This window comes from Pseudorca crassidens, chromosome 18 (genome assembly GCF_039906515.1).
Source record: "Pseudorca crassidens isolate mPseCra1 chromosome 18, mPseCra1.hap1, whole genome shotgun sequence".
Taxonomy (NCBI): domain Eukaryota; kingdom Metazoa; phylum Chordata; class Mammalia; order Artiodactyla; family Delphinidae; genus Pseudorca; species Pseudorca crassidens.
In genome coordinates, this window is record NC_090313.1 from 63,530,580 (window position 1) to 63,548,942 (window position 18,363).

General features: G+C 36.6%; 1 protein-coding gene across 1 annotated transcript in view; it reads left to right on the plus strand.

Annotated features, from left to right (window-relative positions):
• The window catches only part of LOC137210905 (uncharacterized), a 719,095-nt gene that overhangs the window by 682,851 nt on the left and 17,881 nt on the right, over window positions 1–18,363 (plus strand). Inside the window, exons 8-9 of the mRNA XM_067712973.1 lie at window positions 3,066–3,156; window positions 18,255–18,318. Coding sequence (XP_067569074.1) covers window positions 3,066–3,156; window positions 18,255–18,318 — 155 coding nt within the window. The remainder of the gene's footprint in view (window positions 1–3,065; window positions 3,157–18,254; window positions 18,319–18,363) is intronic.

The following is an 18,363-nucleotide window of genomic DNA, read 5'->3' on the forward strand; positions in this document are numbered from 1 at the left end:
GTATGCAATATATATGTACAAATGATTTTTGTAGAGGTGGTACTAGACTATTTATACTTACTTGTGCCTTGCCTTTTTTTTCCCACATAACAATACAGCCTGAATAGCCTCTCATTGCATTACATAAACTATTTTATTAGTTTTTATTGCATATATTTCATTTTATAGTGTTATATAAATTAGTTAAACAGTACTCTTTTGATAAACATTTAGGCAGTTTCCAAATTTTTACAAATTTATTAACAATATTTCAATAAATAATTAGCTCATAAGCAATTTCTCACACTTGCAAGTATAACTGTAGGAAAAAAATCTTGAAATTGGAGCTAAGTCAAAGGTATGAGTATTGGTCACTTTGATAGATATTGCCAAATTTCCCTCCACTGAGACTGTACCAATTTATACTCTTATCATCAGGGTATGAGATGACTGAATCTCTTCCTCATGGACACAGCATGTTATATAATTTATTGATCTTTGCCAATCTGAGATGAAATGGTATTTTCTTATAGTTTAACTTGAAGTTCTCTAATTTTTAGTGAATTATGTTTGTCCTTTTTTAATTAGGTTGTTAGACTTTTTCTTATTGACTTATGAGAACTCTTTCTATATTAGAATATTCTATATTAAGGAAATTAACTCATTAAAGTGCTGTCAAATATGATAGCCACCAGCCACTTTTGAGCACTTGAAATGTGGCTCATCCAAATTGCAATGCACAATAAATATAAAATACAAACCAGATATTTTAGTACCAATAAAAAGAATGAAAATATCTATAGTATTTTATATTAATTACTTGCTGAAAAGAAAATATTTTGGTCATGTCAGATCAAATAAAATAAATTATTAAAATTACTTTCACCCATTTCTTTTTACTTTTTTAATGTAACTACCAGAAAACTTAGAATTACAAATGTCTTGCATTGTATTTCTATTGGACTGTGCTAGTTTATATTATAAATTGCATACTTTTTGGCCAGTTATATTTTTATATTATCAGATTCATAAATTTTTTTTATGTCTCCTGAGTTTCACAATATACTTAGGTATTCTCCACAGCAATACTTTTGTAACTTTCCCATGGAGTGTCCTAGTATTTTTATATTTGTATTATTTACATAGAAATCTTTGATTCATCAGGAAATTATTTTGATATAAAGTGTGAGCATAGAATTCAATATTATTTTTTTCTGGAATGCAATCCAATAGAATAACTGGGCCAGAATAAGCAACATTTATTATTTAATTTCAACTTTTTTTTCCATTGATTCGAAATGCCACACGTACTTATCTTATTCTAAATATTTTAACATCTGGTAGGGCTAGTACCACATATTTTCTTTTTTTCTGAATTTTCCTGGGTTTTCTTGCTTGTTTATTTTTCTATATAAACTTTAGAATCATATATAGCCCCCAAAATTCCACTGACGTAGTAACTGTCTTTATTAAGTGTTTACATTAATTTGGAGAGAATTGAAAGGTGCGTGATACTGAGCTTCAGTTGCCAAGAATATAGTATATCTTTACATTTATACAAGTGCTTTCTTGTGTCCATGAGTAACATTGTAAAGGCTTCTTCATACACATCTATCACATCTGATAAACTTATTTCTAAATATTTTCTAGTCATATTGTTATTAAAAATGAAGTCTTTTCTACTATTAATACATATTTTCTTTTACTATATGAAGGTTAATTATTTTATATATTAATTTAACCAAGGGCTTAACTAAATGCCACTATTATTTGTAATATTTTTCAGTTGGATTACTTTTTATTGTAATTCAATATTAAATCTTTTAACCTACAAACAGGTATGATTTGTCTTTTTTTTAATTGTCTACATTTTATTTCTTTCTCTTGTGTTAATGGAATTGGCTGGGATCTCTAGATCAGTGTATATTTTAATGGTGATAGAAGACATCCTTGTCTTATTCCTGACTTTACTATGAATCGTTCTGAGATTCCCCCTTAAAAATGGTGCTAAATTTTAGATTGAGATAAATAAATTTGATTATATTAAGAAAGTATCTACTGCCATTTTATTGATAAGGTTAAAAAGTAAGAATGGCTGTTGAGTTTTATCAAGTGCCTCTCAGCATCTAGCAACATGACTTTTCATCTCTTAGTGTGGTGAAAATAAATTAACAGATTTGAACCATCCTTGCCTTCTTGGAATAAATCACACTTGGTCACAGTGTGTTAGTTTTTAATATGCTACTGGATTTTGTTTAATAATGTTTTATATTGGTTATTTTTGTGTAATATTCCTAACAGTGATATCTTATAATTTTGGTTTTCTTCTTCAGGGACACCAAGTATGTATATGTTTAATTTATTTTGTTTGTATTCCGTATCTATCCTATAATCTTTAAGCTTCTTGTCTGTTTATTCTTTACACCCTTTTTTCTGATCCATCTTCCCCATTCCTAGCTGTGTTTTCAACAGTGCTCAATCTTTCTGCAGCTTCCAATCTGTACCTTGACCTACATTTCTGTGATTTTTGGGGGGTCTTTTTTTATATCTTCCCTTAATTCTGCCAGCACATGTTTGATCTACTTCTGTTGTTTCATCATTTTTTCCTGTGAAATTGCAGATAGGTGATTACTCACTCATTTTCAAAAATTCAGGAATATATTTGGTCACAATTTTTACCTACCTCATTAGACATTTTTCCAGAGAATATTTCTTGACCACCACTTAGTTTTCCTCTTTCTTCCATTCTTGTTTTCACCTTCTTTTAACAACTTTTTATATATCCTGAGTTGATTTCTTTTTGATTAATCACATTAGAATAAGGCAAGTTTTCCTCAATCAGCTTTTTTAAAAAGGCTCTGTGAGAGAGAGGTATGGGCTATTTTCCAGCTAGTTGGAGTTTTTCTTATGAAAAAGTGGGTTATGCTAGCCTTTAACTTTCTCCAGCCAATTGATACCAGTAGCTTTGGACCACTCTTAGAGCAAGGTCACTTTCCTCCTCAGGGGCACACCAGTAGACTGCTTCCTTCAAGTATGGCATTTTTGTACAACTTTTCATTTAGCTTCATCTCCTCTCCTTTTTCTAGAAACCTCATCAGTTTGAAATCAAGAGAAGCTCTCACTCAAGCTGGTACATCCCTATTACTACAGAACAAGGGTCGGCAAACTACAGGCCAGGTGCGTGTTTTTATAAATAAAGTTTCGCTAAACCACAGCCATGCCCATTTGTTGACATATTGTCTATGGCTGTCAGAACTCTACGATGGCAGAATTGAGTAGTTGCAAGAGACCATACTGTCTACAAAACCTAAAATATTTACAATCTGGCTCTTTTAAGAAAAAGTTTGCTGGCTCCTGTTGTAAAAAGCTGGGTTTACATATCAATATGGGTCTCTTAAGACTCTTACAACTTTTTCTCAGCTCAGTGCCCAGGGGCATCTTCGCTGTGGAGATTCTTGTGTCCTTGCTTGACCTTCACTGATTTTGGAAGTCTTTTTTCTCATTTTTTGTTTTGGGGTCTCTTGTCGTTTACTACTTTTACAAAGGATAGGCTTTGCAATACTATTTTCCCTGTTTTCCTTTCTGCTTTTGGATGGTTTTCTGAGAAGTGAATGAGAAAATGCTGACTTTGCTCTGCATATTAAAATTAGAATTCCTCAGATGATATTCCAAGAACTTGTTTTTTGTTTGCCTCTTTCCTTGGTGGTTTTTTGGCCACTGAAGAAAGATCCTAGCATACTAAATATCTTTGTCCTAGATATATGTAAGTATTTTCTCTTTAATTTAATTGTTTTTATGATTTTTATAACTCTCTTAAGTATGATTTAGTTCTCAATGGAGAATATAAACACAAAATTTAAAAATAAATAAATGAGAAATTTTTCAGTTTTATATTTTCTGTTGCCCTAGATCCTGACTCATATTGAAGTAGACAGTTCTTAGTGATATTTAGCATTTTAAACTTCAGAAGTAACTGTAAATAAACCCTGCTATAAATATTAAAAAATAGTTGGAAATAATATGATTTAAATACTCCCAACTTCACCCTCAAATTCTTCTGCTATCTAGGTCTTATTTAGTTACATATTGAGCTTATTTTTGAATTAAACCAATTTTTTTAGAACTTTAATATACTTGCATATTTTCCAAAACCATTGTGTCCAAATATCTTCACTAAATTTAATTTCATTTTTACTTATAAATGTAATTTTTAAAATGAAATGAAATTTTAGTTATAATTATACTATTCAATATTTTATTTCTGCTGCTTTTCTGCCTTTCATTTTTTTAATAAATTTTATTTTATTTGTTTATTATTTTTGGCTGCATTGGATCTTTGTTGCTGTACGCAGGCTTTCTCTAGTTGCGATGAGCGGGGGCTACTCTTCTTTGGGGTTCGTGGGCTTCTCATTGCGGTGTCTTCTCTTGTTGTGGAGCACGGGCTCTAGGCGCACGGGCTTCAGTAGTTGTGGCTCACAGGCTCTAGAGTGCAGGCTCAGCAGTTGTGGCACACGGGCTTAGTTGCTCCGTGGCATGTGGGATCTTCCTGGACCAGGGCTTGAACCTGTGTTCCCTGCATTGGCAGGCGGATTCTTAACCACTGCGCCACCAGGGAAGTCCCATCTGCCTTTCATTTTTAAGAGTAGTCTTTCTGCAAACACTAAATGGTACTTCATGGGGAATTCATGAAAGGAGAGTCTTTTGGAAGAAATGTACTTGGATGTATTTGCTGTGAAAACAGTTCTTTATCTGTCTTATACATGACTACATCTCCAATTCTTAGAGCAATGTGTGGCATGTAATAGGCACCCAATATACGTGTGTAGCGTGATGGATGAAAAGGAAACTCTCTGACTGCAAGATTTCCTCTGTACTCTTGCTGTTGAGTAGGTAGGGATGCCAAAAAATGAGATAAGAGCTCCAGGAAGAGGAGTCAGTTTAGGGTGGGTAAGGGTGAAAAGGATGACTGATTTACAAATTGGGTTTAGGAATCAAAAGTTAAGTTCCAGCAATCAGGAATAGCATGAGGTGTTCAAATGAGAAATCCTTGATATTCTTGCAAATTGAGCTTTTCTATAAAATCATGAAATTAAAAATCTTTATTCATTTCAAAAGAAAAAATAGAAAAGTCAACAGGAATAACCAGAGAAATAAAAAAGCCACAAAGAGAAACTACAACGGTGTCCTGGGGTGCATTTTATTTTAGAAGGCACTTTAGCAAAATCTTTGTGTTGAAGACTTTTTAAAAAATAGGATCAATTCCCAGTTTCCCAGGTGATTTACTGTCATGAAGCTTGTCTACGTGTTGGACCCAACCATGAAAACGATAATAGCAACTTGATGAACTGTCAGATAAAGCTTGGCGACTTTTCCTCACCAACCAATGGCCCCCTAGGAAATATTAATCACTGCAGTTTTCACCTTGTACCAGATATTTAAAAAGTAAAACCTAAGAAATTCATTTCCATGTGTTTAAGTAGGGAAAAAAGAGAGAGAGAGAGGTTTCGCTCGATCTATTTCAGAAATTATAACCACCTTGGGACTAAACATTTCTTTCAGCCTTAGCCCAAAGGCAGTCACATTAGGGACATTGTATGCATTTGGGGTGATAAAAATTGAGCTGTGGTCTAACCTATTGCATAATTTTCATTCTAAAATTACTTTGCTCTGGACCTAATGGCCCCATCAGTCAAGCTATCATCTGGCTAGTTAAATGAAGTAAGAAAATAATCTCAGCTGGTCTCAGAGGAGTGGGAATTCAACTGCCTGAGGGGCTGAGATTTCCTGAGTTTGTTCTGTATCTGTTGGGCTGGCCAGCATTTGCTCTTACCTTCAACATCCACAGCAAAGGCCATTCAGGCTGGGGAAGAAGCTGCTTTAGATAAAGCCTATAACCCAAGATGGAAACACTTAACAAAGCCAAATGTTTTTTTCTTTTTGGTGGATCTAATGCACAGTGATTGTTCCTAATTAGGCGGTCTTACTCGAAAAGTCCCCCCATGCACAAATGCCAGGAAAGAGCTCTCCTTAAGTGTCTTTGAAACAAAGATACATCACGATAGAAAGTCAGTTTTCATTTACGGAATCACAGCTGCATAAACAATGTTTGTTCACTACAAGAAGAAAATTTATAGTATTTGTCAGGAAAAAGTAAGCACATCGGGGGCTCTGTTTGTGACACGGTGTCACACTTCATGGTCCTTTGAGACAGCAGGCACAAGAACAGATCAACAACAGAGGCAGCTTTCACATCGTGTTACCCTATTTCTGTTTCACATTTCAAGACGACCTTGCATTCAGACCATCTAAATTTCTATGAATGTTGGGAAAAGAGAGTAAAGTAGAGTGATGGACCCTTTACCATGCTTATTCTCTATACTTTCTGAAAGAGAATTCTCTTTTTTAAAAAAAAAATGAAAACCTAAGTTCTCTTAAGAATTTCAGTGGTTGCAGACATTCACTTTTGGTCTTGGGATTAGCCAGCCTTAGAGCAATGTTTTCCTGACTTTAAATTTCACGGAGAGTTAAAATTGGCTTTAAAACCAATGCAGAGTTTCCATCTTTTAATTTTATAAAGGTCATTTAAACAAAACAGGATATGTCTATCATCCACTGTGGGCCTCACTTTCTATAAGAAATGAACATTTTAATAGCAAAAGAGAAAGGCAAGAAAAGCAAAAATAAAAATCTCAAAATAAAGGACAGAGCCTGACATTGAATACATTTAGCTGTATGAGACAATTCAGTCTATTTTCCCTCTCCTTCTCGTTTCACCACTGAAGCTGAAGACTATGTCAAAAACTGGCCCTGGCCCACGACTGGCATTTGGAAATCACTCCATTAGGGAAAAGACCACAGAGAACTTCTGGTGCCAGGAACTGTAGAAAGGGGAGGTGTTTAGTTGCAGGCTGTCCATGCATAGCCCTTTCGTAGTCATCCATCATGACCCATATCTCAGCAATCTGTAAGTGTTTTAAAGGGGCCCTGGGGGGGAGTCAACTGTTGTGAATTTTTTAGTTTATTTAAAAATTTGGCAAAATTTATATTAAACACCGCAAGAGTCTTAAATCTTTAAAGCCCAGTGGAATTTCAAAGAGCTTAATGATGTTTTCTTTTTAATGACCTTGACCTTAGAAATTAATTTTTTAAAGTAGTGTTACTGTAGAAAGGGTTCTGAAAAATTTCAGGATGACGTGTGGTACCAATGAAAACACATAGACTTCCTGGTGGTTTCACGCAGGAAGGGTGTGTGTGTGTGTGTGTGTGTGTGTGTGTGTGTGTGTGTGTGTGTGTGTGTGTGTGTGTGTGTGTGTGTGTGTGTGACAGCTGGAAGCACCTGCCAGGGAGAGCCCTGCTTTTGTTTGTCAGGGCCCCAGAAACTTGCCACTCTGACCCTAATAAGCTCCACACTTTTGGTCCTTTATAGGGGGCTTCTAAACAGGAAAAAAAAAAGGCAGATCAGAAGAGTGCAGGCAGAACTGAATGTTAAGGACGCAGAGAAAGCATTTAGAAAGGGAAGCAACCAGAGAGGTGCCAGGAGGAAGGCCACCAAGGGGACTTCTCACAGCGAGCCCTCAGGCCTCCGTGGATGTGTGGCAGTACTGAGCAGAGCCTCATAAGCTCTCCTTTTCGTAGACTTCTTTCTGTTTAACAGAAATGCATGTCATTTGTTGGAACCTTCTGTCCCAGAAAGGATTGTAACAATTGGCATTTCTCAGAGGGAAGTCTGCTCACCTGTGAAAAGCTCCCGGCGGGGGGGCAGGGACTTCTGTGGTTAGGCCCATGGAGAAAACGAACCCATCTGGTGGGTTAAGCATTAACGGCCCTCCCGCCCTTCACCAGCCCTACCACCCGAGCCACCTGGCCTGGGAACCCCAAGCCGAGTAGGGAAAGACTAGTTATCCCAACAGCCTGATGTGTTTTAGTTGTAAGGGCGAACAGAAGGAAGGCTGAATGAGGAATCAGGAGAACTGGACTGCTCTCTGTAATAGTAAAAAAGGTGCCCGAATTCTCTGGCCTCATGTTTAAAAATCTGTTAAGATGAAGAAAATTGTTTATCAGTGTTTTTTGTTTTTGTTTTTATTCATTTCTTTACAGTACTTATTGTTTTACTTTTGTTTCCGGCAGTGGAATCTTATTTTCAATAGAAATGCTATTTGAAAATTGATATAAATAAATGTGAAGCCGGCCTGATGCTGTGGAGGAGGGCCTGGGTGAGTGGGTGCTGGAACTCAGAGCCGAGGCACACCCCTTGGGCTGGTGGGTCCCACCTGCTCTGAGAAGCCCCTGGTGAGACCACGGGGTAGGTGGGATTCGACATCCTTCTCGCCCTCACAGCTGCTGATTCTATGCTAGAGCTATAGAATGCATATAGGATGCATATATGTGGTTAAGGTTTTCAAAGATGAGTTTTTGTCTGTACCTAGAGATGTAGGGTAAAGAGCAAGAAAGGCCATGGCAAGATAAACAGCTTACTTCTGAGCAAAAGAAAAGCAGTTACGAAGGGGCTAAGGTCTAGCACAGGCCACTACCATCAGCCACGTCAGCAGAAAGGCATAAGCTTTAGTCTACAGAATTAAAAACCAATGCCTGTCAATCACTCACAGTTGAGACTGAGGTGTATGTAGCTTGTTAATATATGTGAATAGTTATGTGTAGTTTTAATATGTATAAATCTAGTTCATAGATAAGTAGATAATTTAAAGTAACAGGAAAATCTTGAACATAGCAAAAGCTGTAGAATGAATGGGAAAGATATATATATGCCTTAAAATTAAAACTTCTGTTCAAAGTTTGATTTAAGCTGTTGCATGTGAAAAACCAAATGCTCTGAAAAGAAAAAAAACTCAATAAATTCTTTTATTCTCAGAGTAATCTACAGATATCAGAACTCTTCAGATTGGTGGTACGATAGCTATGTCATGTAAAATGTACACTTACACTGATACATCTGAGTTTGACCAGAAATGCTGTAAGCCTTGGGAAGTAGGATAACAGAGTTTAAATATCCTCCCTTTAATAACTGAAAAGTCTCCATAATTTCTTCGCAATTTTTATATCCAATGTATAAACATTTTAAAGTAAACTACAGAGGTCTTTGATTTAAATATTAAAGTGATGATCCGGGAATTAGCTCTGTGTTTTGTGGCTCAGCCATCTTAGGAGATATGCATTACTTTGTGTAAGTTCTATTTATTTTCCATGATATACTTCTTTTATATAAATTATACCAAATTTCTCTCTAGTTTGATTGAAATGGTATTTCTAGGAGATATTTCTTTCTATAAATGTATTCATATCAATTTTAAAATGAAATAGCAAATGCCGTATTTTGATCTTTGAAATAAATAACCAATTTATGTTAAAGAACCTGAACTCCCATATTTAATGTCTAGAATAACAAAAAGGAGAACACAAAAATGGCATTTTAAGCAATATGTATTTTTTAACTTAGACTAAACTTCAACATGGAAAGTTTTCAAATTAGCAAAGTATTACCAGCCACACCTGATAGAAGATCAAATGAGAAATATTTTACAATCTAGTTTAAACTACAGAAAAATGCATTAGAAACGGAAAAAACTGGCTCTGCATCTATTTGAGTGAGGTCATTGTCACCACTATCATATTTTAAGGGGTCTCTGGTGAAGTGAAAATGTGGGAAATCACTTAAAGAGACAGAGGGACACTTGGAAATATTTACCTCATGATTTTGTCATATGGATTTAAGAGAGGAATCCACAAGTGGAAATTTATTATTTCAGCCCAAGGTAAAGAATACTTTAACTTTGACGATTTTGATGAAGATTTTCATGGTAGTCATTTTTGCCACCAAGAGCTTACCAATATAGCAGAATTTCCAGATATGAACACTGAATGGGTTTTACAGAACTCTTTTATTTAGAAAGGGAATTTTGAAAACAAGAAAATGAAACAAATAGAAGTTGACCCCATGAGTCCTTAGCTCTCCTCTACAAAACAATCTAGTCTCAGTCTAGATGAACCCAGGACCAATATTGATGGAGCACTGACCAACCTAGACCATCCAACCATATATTCATCCACTCACATATTTTTGAGAAATAATATAGTTCCTGCAAGTAAATTGAACCTTAATTTATTCATATAAATTATGTTGTTTATTTTTTCATATAAATGAATATTTATTGATATGTTCCTTGGAGTAATAGAACAGTTCTGTCTTCATTTTATATATATATATATATATATATATATATATATATTTGATTTACAATGTTGTGTTAGTTTTATGTGTACAGCAAAGTGATTTAGTTATACATATACATACGTCTATTCTTTTTCAGATTATTTTCCCATATAGGTTATTACAGAGTATTGAGTAGAGTTCCCTGTGTTATACAATAGGTCCTTGTTGATTGTCTATTTTATATACAATAGTGTGTATATGTTAATCCCAATCTCCTAATTTATCCTTTCCCCTACTTCCCCTTTGGTAACCATAAATTTGCTTTCTAAGTCTGTGAGTCTGTTTTGTTAAATAAGTTCATTTGTATCATTTTTCTAGATTCCACATATAAGTGACTTCATATGATATTTGTCTTTCTCTTTCTGACTTACTTCACTTAGTATGATAATCTCTAAATCCATCCATGTTGCTGCAAATGGCATTATTTCATTCTTTTTATGGCTAAGTAATACTCTATTGTATATAGAACCACATCTTCTTGATCCATTCAGCTGTTGATGGACATTTAGGCTGCTTCCATGTCTTGGCTATAGTAAATAGTGCTGCATTGAACACTGGGGTGCATGTATCTTTTCAAAGTATGCTTTTTCTGGATATGTGCCCAGGAGTGGGATTGCTGGATCATATGGTAGCTCTATTTTTAGTTTTATAAGGAACCTCCATACAGTTTTCCATAGTGGCTGTACCAACTTACAGTCCCACCAACAGTGTAGGAGGGTTCCCTTTTCTCCATACCCTCTCCGGCATTTATTGTTTGTAGATTTTTGATGTTGGCCATTCTGAGCAGTGTGAGGGGATACCTCACTGTAGTTTTGATTTGCATTTATCTAATAATTACCAGTGTTAAGCATCTTTTCATGTGTTTTTTTGGCCATCTGTATGCTTTCTTTGGAGAAATGTCTATTTAGACCTTGTGTCCATTTTTTGATTGGGTTGTTTTGCTATTGACCTGCATGAGCTATTTGTATATTTTGCAGATTAACCCCTTGTTGGTCACTTTGTTTTTAAATATTTTCTCCCAGTCTGTGGGTTGTCTTTTCATTTTGTTTATCGTTTCCTTTGCTGTGCAAAAGCTTTTAAGTTTAATTAGGTCCCATTTGTTTATTTATTTTTTTTATTTTCATTACTCTAGGAGGTGGATCCAAAAAGACATTACTGTGATTTATGTCAAAGAGTGTTCTGCCTATGTTTTCCTCTAGGAGTTTTATAGTATCTGGTCTTAATTTAGGTCTTTCATCCATTTTGAGATTATTTTTGTGTATGGTGTTAGAGAATGTTCTAATTTCCTTCTTTTACATGTAGCTGTCCAGTTTTCCCAGCACCACTTATTGAAGCACCGCAGTCATCTTTTCTCCATTGTATATTCATGCCTCCTTTGTCGTAGATTAATTGACCATAGGTGTGTGGTATTATTTCTGGGCTTTCTATACTGTTCCATTGATCTTTAAGTCTGTCTTTGTGCCCGTACCATACTTTTTCGATTACCGTAGCTTTATAGTACAGTAAAGGATAGTACAGTGAAGTCAGAGAGCCTGAGTCCGGGAGCCTGATTCCTCCAGCTCCATTTTTCTTTATCAAGATTGCTTTGGCTATTCGGGATCTTTTGTGTTTCCATACAAATTTTAAGATTTTTGTTCTAGATCTGCAAAAAATGCCATTGGTAATTTGATAGGTATTGCATTGAATCTGTAGATTACCTTGGGTAGTATAGTCATTTGCACAATATTGATTCTTCCAATCCAAGAACATGGTATATCTTTCCATCTGTTTGTGTCATCTTCAATTTCTTTCATCAGCATCTTATAGTTTTCAGAGTACAGGTCTTGAAACAGTTCTGTCTTGATCGTAGTGCTGCTTACAGAAAACTCTACATGGAATCAAACTGCATAGAACTATTAACACACACACTAGTACATGTAAAAACTGATGAAAACTGAATAAGGTTTGTAATCCAGTTAGCACTATTGTACCAATGTCAGTTTCCTGGTTTTGCTATTGTACTATAGTCATATAAGATGTCATCATTGGGGAAAGCTGGTGAAGAGTTTACGAGACCCCATGCACGATATTTTGCAACTTCCTATGAATCTATAATTATTTCAAAATAAAAGGTTAAAAATAAGTAGTTGCCTAGATAACAAGTTACCTGGATAAATATAAAAGCACCTGAGTCTTTTATTTGGCAAACCCTATTCTTCACTAGTCATACTGCTTTGCTAAGGGCCACCTTCATTTTCCCAAGAACTCATTTTATTTGTAATGAACAGTTTTTAAACCTACTAAAAGACCTCTGAGAAATTATGATGTAATAATTAGTACTCAAAAAGCCCATTTAGGAACATGTTATATATGTAATCATTGCTTAGAACTGGGTGTCATTCTGGAGTTTTAATTTTTATGGGTACCCATTGTTAATAGAAAAACCTCTCCACTCAAAGATCCTTTCAACCTGTTGATTTTAAACTACTGAAATGAGTAAAGGAAAGTGAGAGGGAACAGCTGGAAATCACATGTTTATTGATACAGGAATTACACACACACACAGAGATACACACACACACACACACACACACACACACACTCCTACTGAATTGATTGGATTTGTTGTCAACTCTTTTTCATTATTTCCATACTAATTAGATCAACTATTGAGCAGGTTCAGTCATCAAAACACCTGGAAACAATGGACCGACTGTATCTTGCATCTAGAATAGATGGTGGTTTGCACTAGAGTTAGGCCCAAGTTGAGTAAGAATGTTTATTGATGCTTTGGGTAAATTTGAATTAAATCGGCCCATGGACCCACTTAGGCTACACCTAACTTTGTGAATGTTTGTCACTTGACTTTGCAATATTTCTCCAAGAAGCAAGACCCGAGAAAAGGAGCAGAACAACGTTCAGTGCAGCCTCATGGCAATAATTCCAGCCCCATTAACTTTAGGCTCCTGATACTTAAAAAACAGCAAAGATACTCACCTTTTTAATGCAAAATTCAAAAATTTAATTTCAGAAACAGGAAATATTCTTGAAGTGGCTACAAAAAAGCACAGAATTTCATAATACAGAATAATATAGGTTTTGTATCAGCCATTCAAATTTAATTAAGCAAAAGTGTGAGGGAAATTGCACCCACAAAGTTTATCTCATTCTTTTTTTGTCTTTCAATCAAAATTGCCAGGAGAGAAAAATGGATAGAGAAGCTTTATTCACGTTCCCTCTAGGTATGACTATTCATCCTATGTGCGTGTAAACAGTATTCCTACTATATGCACATCTAGTTCACTTTTGAGTTACACAGGAAATAGGTGTCTAACAAATTATCATGTAATCTGAGACTGTAAGAGATGCAAGGGAACATATGAAAAATTGAGAGAAAAGAACAAAAGACCAATATCTGTTAACTTTATTTATACATAAAAGAATGTTTAGATACAAAAAATAATGCAATTAATAGCCTTATGAATACCTTTGCCCTCAAATTCTATGCAAGATGGTCCAAGACTTGGAGAGGGGCTGAGAGAAGATTGGGAAGATTGAGGCTGAGAGATGAGAGGGTATGGAGACAGACTTTGAGGACAGTGAGGTTGTACATAAGATAGCTGTCACATCAGCACTAAGCAAATTATCCAATGGCGTGAAAAACTTCATGTGTGAGAAGCCCTATATTTTTTATTTGAGCAGATCAATAAACCAATCATTCATTTGATGACCTCCTCAACGTGAGTCTGCAGATATCCCCAAGGACATTCATCTTCCAAATTATCCCACTGCTTTCCTCATGTTTGGGATTATAACACCTGACTCAGGTGTACTTCCTCCCCTGCCCTCCTTTCCTCCAGCCCAGACACACACACACAGGCACACACACGTATTCCAAGCATGTGCTGTGCCCCTATATGCCTCAGTTACATTTAGAGCTAGAGTTACACATGCAGGGAAGGGGAAGGGGGTTTATGGAACCTCCTCTCTTCTCTCTGTACCAGCTTAAGCCAACACTGGCTTTGGCGACTCATTTCTTGGATCACGGTGAATTTATTTTTCCACCAGATACCCTCTACGCTCCAGACATTTCATAATGCTTTTTTAAGGAAAAAGAAAGTGAATCCATGATGATATCAAATTCTTCATCAAGGCAAGAGGAACAAATTAGTGTTACATCTGTGCTGGGAGAGATTTCTATCAGCCTTAAAATTGTCTCCTGACTTATGACTGTAAGCATGGAGCAAATACGAGCTTGTCTACAAGAAGAGAAATTTATAAACCATGGCTCAGCTTTAAATATCACTTCTATTGAGCATAGCAGTAAAGAAGTCACATCAGACAAAAGTAAGCTCTCCAGTAACATATGCCAGGACCATAATAACCTAGACCTTTCTGATATGAGCTAAGTGAAACCAGGACTGTGGTAAGTTTTTGGCTGTAGAATGGAACACTGGGATCCTTGATGAGGATACCCAGATTATACAGAACACTTCTTATTCAAAGTTCTGCCGAATTAAATGTGTCTTGAAACTCATGGATCCACAGAATTTATACTCCTCTCAGATAGATTTGCTCCATAAGTATCTGGCATCAGAGCATGAAGAAGAGTGGATAATGGAGCCAACTGTTGCAGGGAATTTTTAGACATGAAAAATTTGATCCTGGTAGTCTTGTGTTCTGCATAGAACAAGTATCTGAATGGTTTCCTACCCTCCAAAGGCCTTAAGTTAAACCAAGGAAACTAATCCACTTTGGGGAGAAACTGTAAGAAGAGTAAGAGCAGTTAAATGAGAGAACAGAACTGATTCTGATGAGACAAAAGAAAATGGAACACAGCCAAAGGAACCGAAAGATAGTTTCTCTATGAGAATAAGGCATGCAGTCAAAAGGATGTAAGATCAGGCCAATCTGGGACCTCGCAGAGCTTCCAGAAAAGTAGACACAAGAGTGAGAAGAGTATCTAAGGATAAGAGAAAGGGGTATAGGTATGATCTTGTCACTTGGCTGTCCAGCTCTACTTAGAAAGTCCTCGGTATGGCCCCTCGGTATTTTTATTCCATAAGCAAATGTGCTTCTAGAAATCTATTGTTAAGAGCATACAAACATAGGAGTCCAGGAGAATGCGAGGGTTAAATATGTAAGGAAATACAACAAAGAAATTATCAGATGACTCATTTTTCTCAGCATTATCAAGAGACACCCACAAACTGTCCTCACCCACCCAAGTGTCACGCTTGTTCAAGGTGCTATATGGTCTGAAATAAAAAAAAATGGCTTGGCTCCAAGATGATCAAATCCCCCCCAGATGTTGCTTGAGCCACAAAAAAGTAGGAACTTCTGTTATGGTTGTTGTTGTTGATGATGATGATGATGATGATGACATGGCTGTGCAAGAAAATAGCCCACGATAATAAAGTTTAAAAATCTGCTTTTAAAGGTACATTTATGTAGTCTTTGGGGTAAGGAAGAAGAGAAAAAGGACCCCACTCTTCAGAGTGGCCTAGGCTGGCCCAGTCCCTGTTACAATGATGCCCATCATAATTATTACCCTTTTATTGAATGATAGCTACATGATTATTTTTAACCCAACACCTGACCGAAAAGTGCTGACTCATTTAAGCCTTAAAACTGTCCTTTTAGTTTTTTCTTTGAGTTTAGATATTTACCAGAAGATATATAAGACTTGGGAAACTTCTGGAGGAATCAAATCCCTCAGTAAAAAACAAACAGAAGAAAGAACAAACAAAACAGCTGAAATAACTAACCACATGACTAGTATGTCTTCATTCATCAGATGTTTATTGGGCTGCTGCTCTGTGCCAGGCCTTGCTGCAGCACTGGGGATACAGCCATGCACGACGTCCCAGTGCTTACATTCCAGTGAGGAAAAGCAGGTGTATTCATTTCTTACGGCTGCCACAACAAGTTATCACAAACTGGATGCCTTAAAACAACAAAAATTTATTCTCACAGTTCTGGAGACCAGGAGTCCAAAATCCAGGTGTCCACAAGGCAGCTCTCCCTCCGAAGGCTCGAGGGGAGAATCTGATCTTTGCCTCTTCCAGGTTCTGATAGCTGTCAGGATTCTTTAACTTGTGGACACATCACTCCAGCCTGTGTCTCTGTCAGGCTGCCACCTCCTCTTTTGCCTATACTGTCTCCCTTTGCCTCTTTCTTTTAAGGACATGTGATGGCATTTAGGGTCCACCCGGATAATCCCAAATAATCTCATCTCAATAACCCTAATATAATCACATCTGTCACCATCCAAGTATATTCACTTTTTTGCCATATATGGTAATATTCACAAGTTCCATTGATTAGGACATGGACATAACCTTTGGGGGCCGCCAGCCAACCCAATTACAACAGTCAATAAACACATAAATAAATTCAGGCCATTATAAGAGTTAAGGAGAAAACAAAGCAGGGAGAAGGGGTAAGAGAGTGACAGGGGATAGTATTTTCAGTAAGGGGATTAGAGAGGCCTTTTTAATGAGGTGACATTGGAGTCAATACCTACTTAAAGTAGATGAGAGAAAAGTCTTTCAAGCAGAGCGAAAAGCAAGTGCAAAGGCCCTGAGACCAGTTGTGTTTGAAGAGGTGAGAGTGGCAAAGAGATCAGTGTTGTTAGAACAGAAGTGCGACAAGAGATGGATCAGAGGCAGAATTTGGATTCCATTCTGAGTAAAACAGGCAGCCATTGGTGGGTTTAGAGCAGAGCAATAATTGATCTGGTTTATATTACTCTGGTTGATGTGTGGAGAATAGATAATGAGAAGACACCAGTGAAGTAGTCTGACAATTCAGGAAGGTACTGCAATATTCCAGGCAGGAGATAATAGTGGCTATGGAAGTGGTCAGAAGTAATCTGATTGGAGATGTATTTTGAAGGTTTTGCTGATTGAGTGGCTAGAGGTGAGAGTAATAGAGGAGACAAGGATGGCTTCAGTGTTTTTCTTTTTTGCCTATGTGACTGCACACATATGAGCCACCGCCACATGAGATTTAGAGGATGGGGAGAAGCAGGGTTGGTAATCAAGAATTCCATTTTGGAATTTGAAATGCCTTGTAGACATTCAAGTAAAGACATCCTGTAGTCAGTTGCTACAGGAGTCTGGAGTTCAGGGCAAAAGACATATACCTGGGTGTCATTGGTGAATAGCTGGTAATTTAAAAATCACCGTGGAGTAAGTGTAGATAGAGAAGAGGACCTAGACTGAACCATGAAGCACTCCAAAATTAAGAAGTTAGGGAGATGTGGAGGAACCAGGAAACAGTTCTGTGAAGTGAACTACAAAAAAGGTAAAACCATGAAAGTCTGCTGACCCGGAAATCAGAATAAGAAAGTGATTCATGTAGAGAGTAATCAATTGTGTCAAAAACTGTTGATAGATGAAATAAGATGAGCACTGAGAATTTACCCTTGAATTTATCAGTGGGGCAGTCATTAGGGACCTTAACAAGAGCAATTTTCCTGGAGTTGTGGGTACAAAATCCATTTGGTATGAGTTCAAAAGGGAATCAGAAAAAACAAATTGTAGACAACTAATTTAGACTATTGCAATCAATTTTGCTCTGAAGGTAAGGAGAAAAATAGAGTTGTAGCTGGAGAAATTGTTGTTTAAAGATTGGAGGGTGGGAGGGAGGCTCAAGAGGGAGGGGATATGGGGATTTATGTACACCTGTAGCTGATTCACTTTGTTATACAGCAGAAACTAACAACATTGTAAAGCAATTATACTCCAATAAAGATGTAAAAAAAATCAGTAATATAAAAAAAAATTTAAAAAAAATAAAGATTGGAGATCCTATAACATAATACCATGCTGATGGAAATGCTCCCATTAAGAAGCAAAAACTGGTAATGCAGACAAAGGAATGAATGCAAAAGGCAAGTCTTCAAGTAAGTGAAGAGAGGACAGGGTCCAGGGCCTGAGTGGTTGATCAGCTTCAGGTAGGAGCAGGGCAAGTCCTCCTTATAACAAAAGGGTGTCAGGGTATATGGTACATCTGTTAGTGTGAAGATGAACATGCTCTTCAGAGGGCTTTTTTTTTTTTTCAGTGCCATCGGAAGCAAGATCATCAGCTGAGAATGAGAAAAATGAAGAAGAATCAAGTTTGAGAAGGTATGGAACAAACCCCTCAGAGAGTAATTGTCAAGGACAGCACTG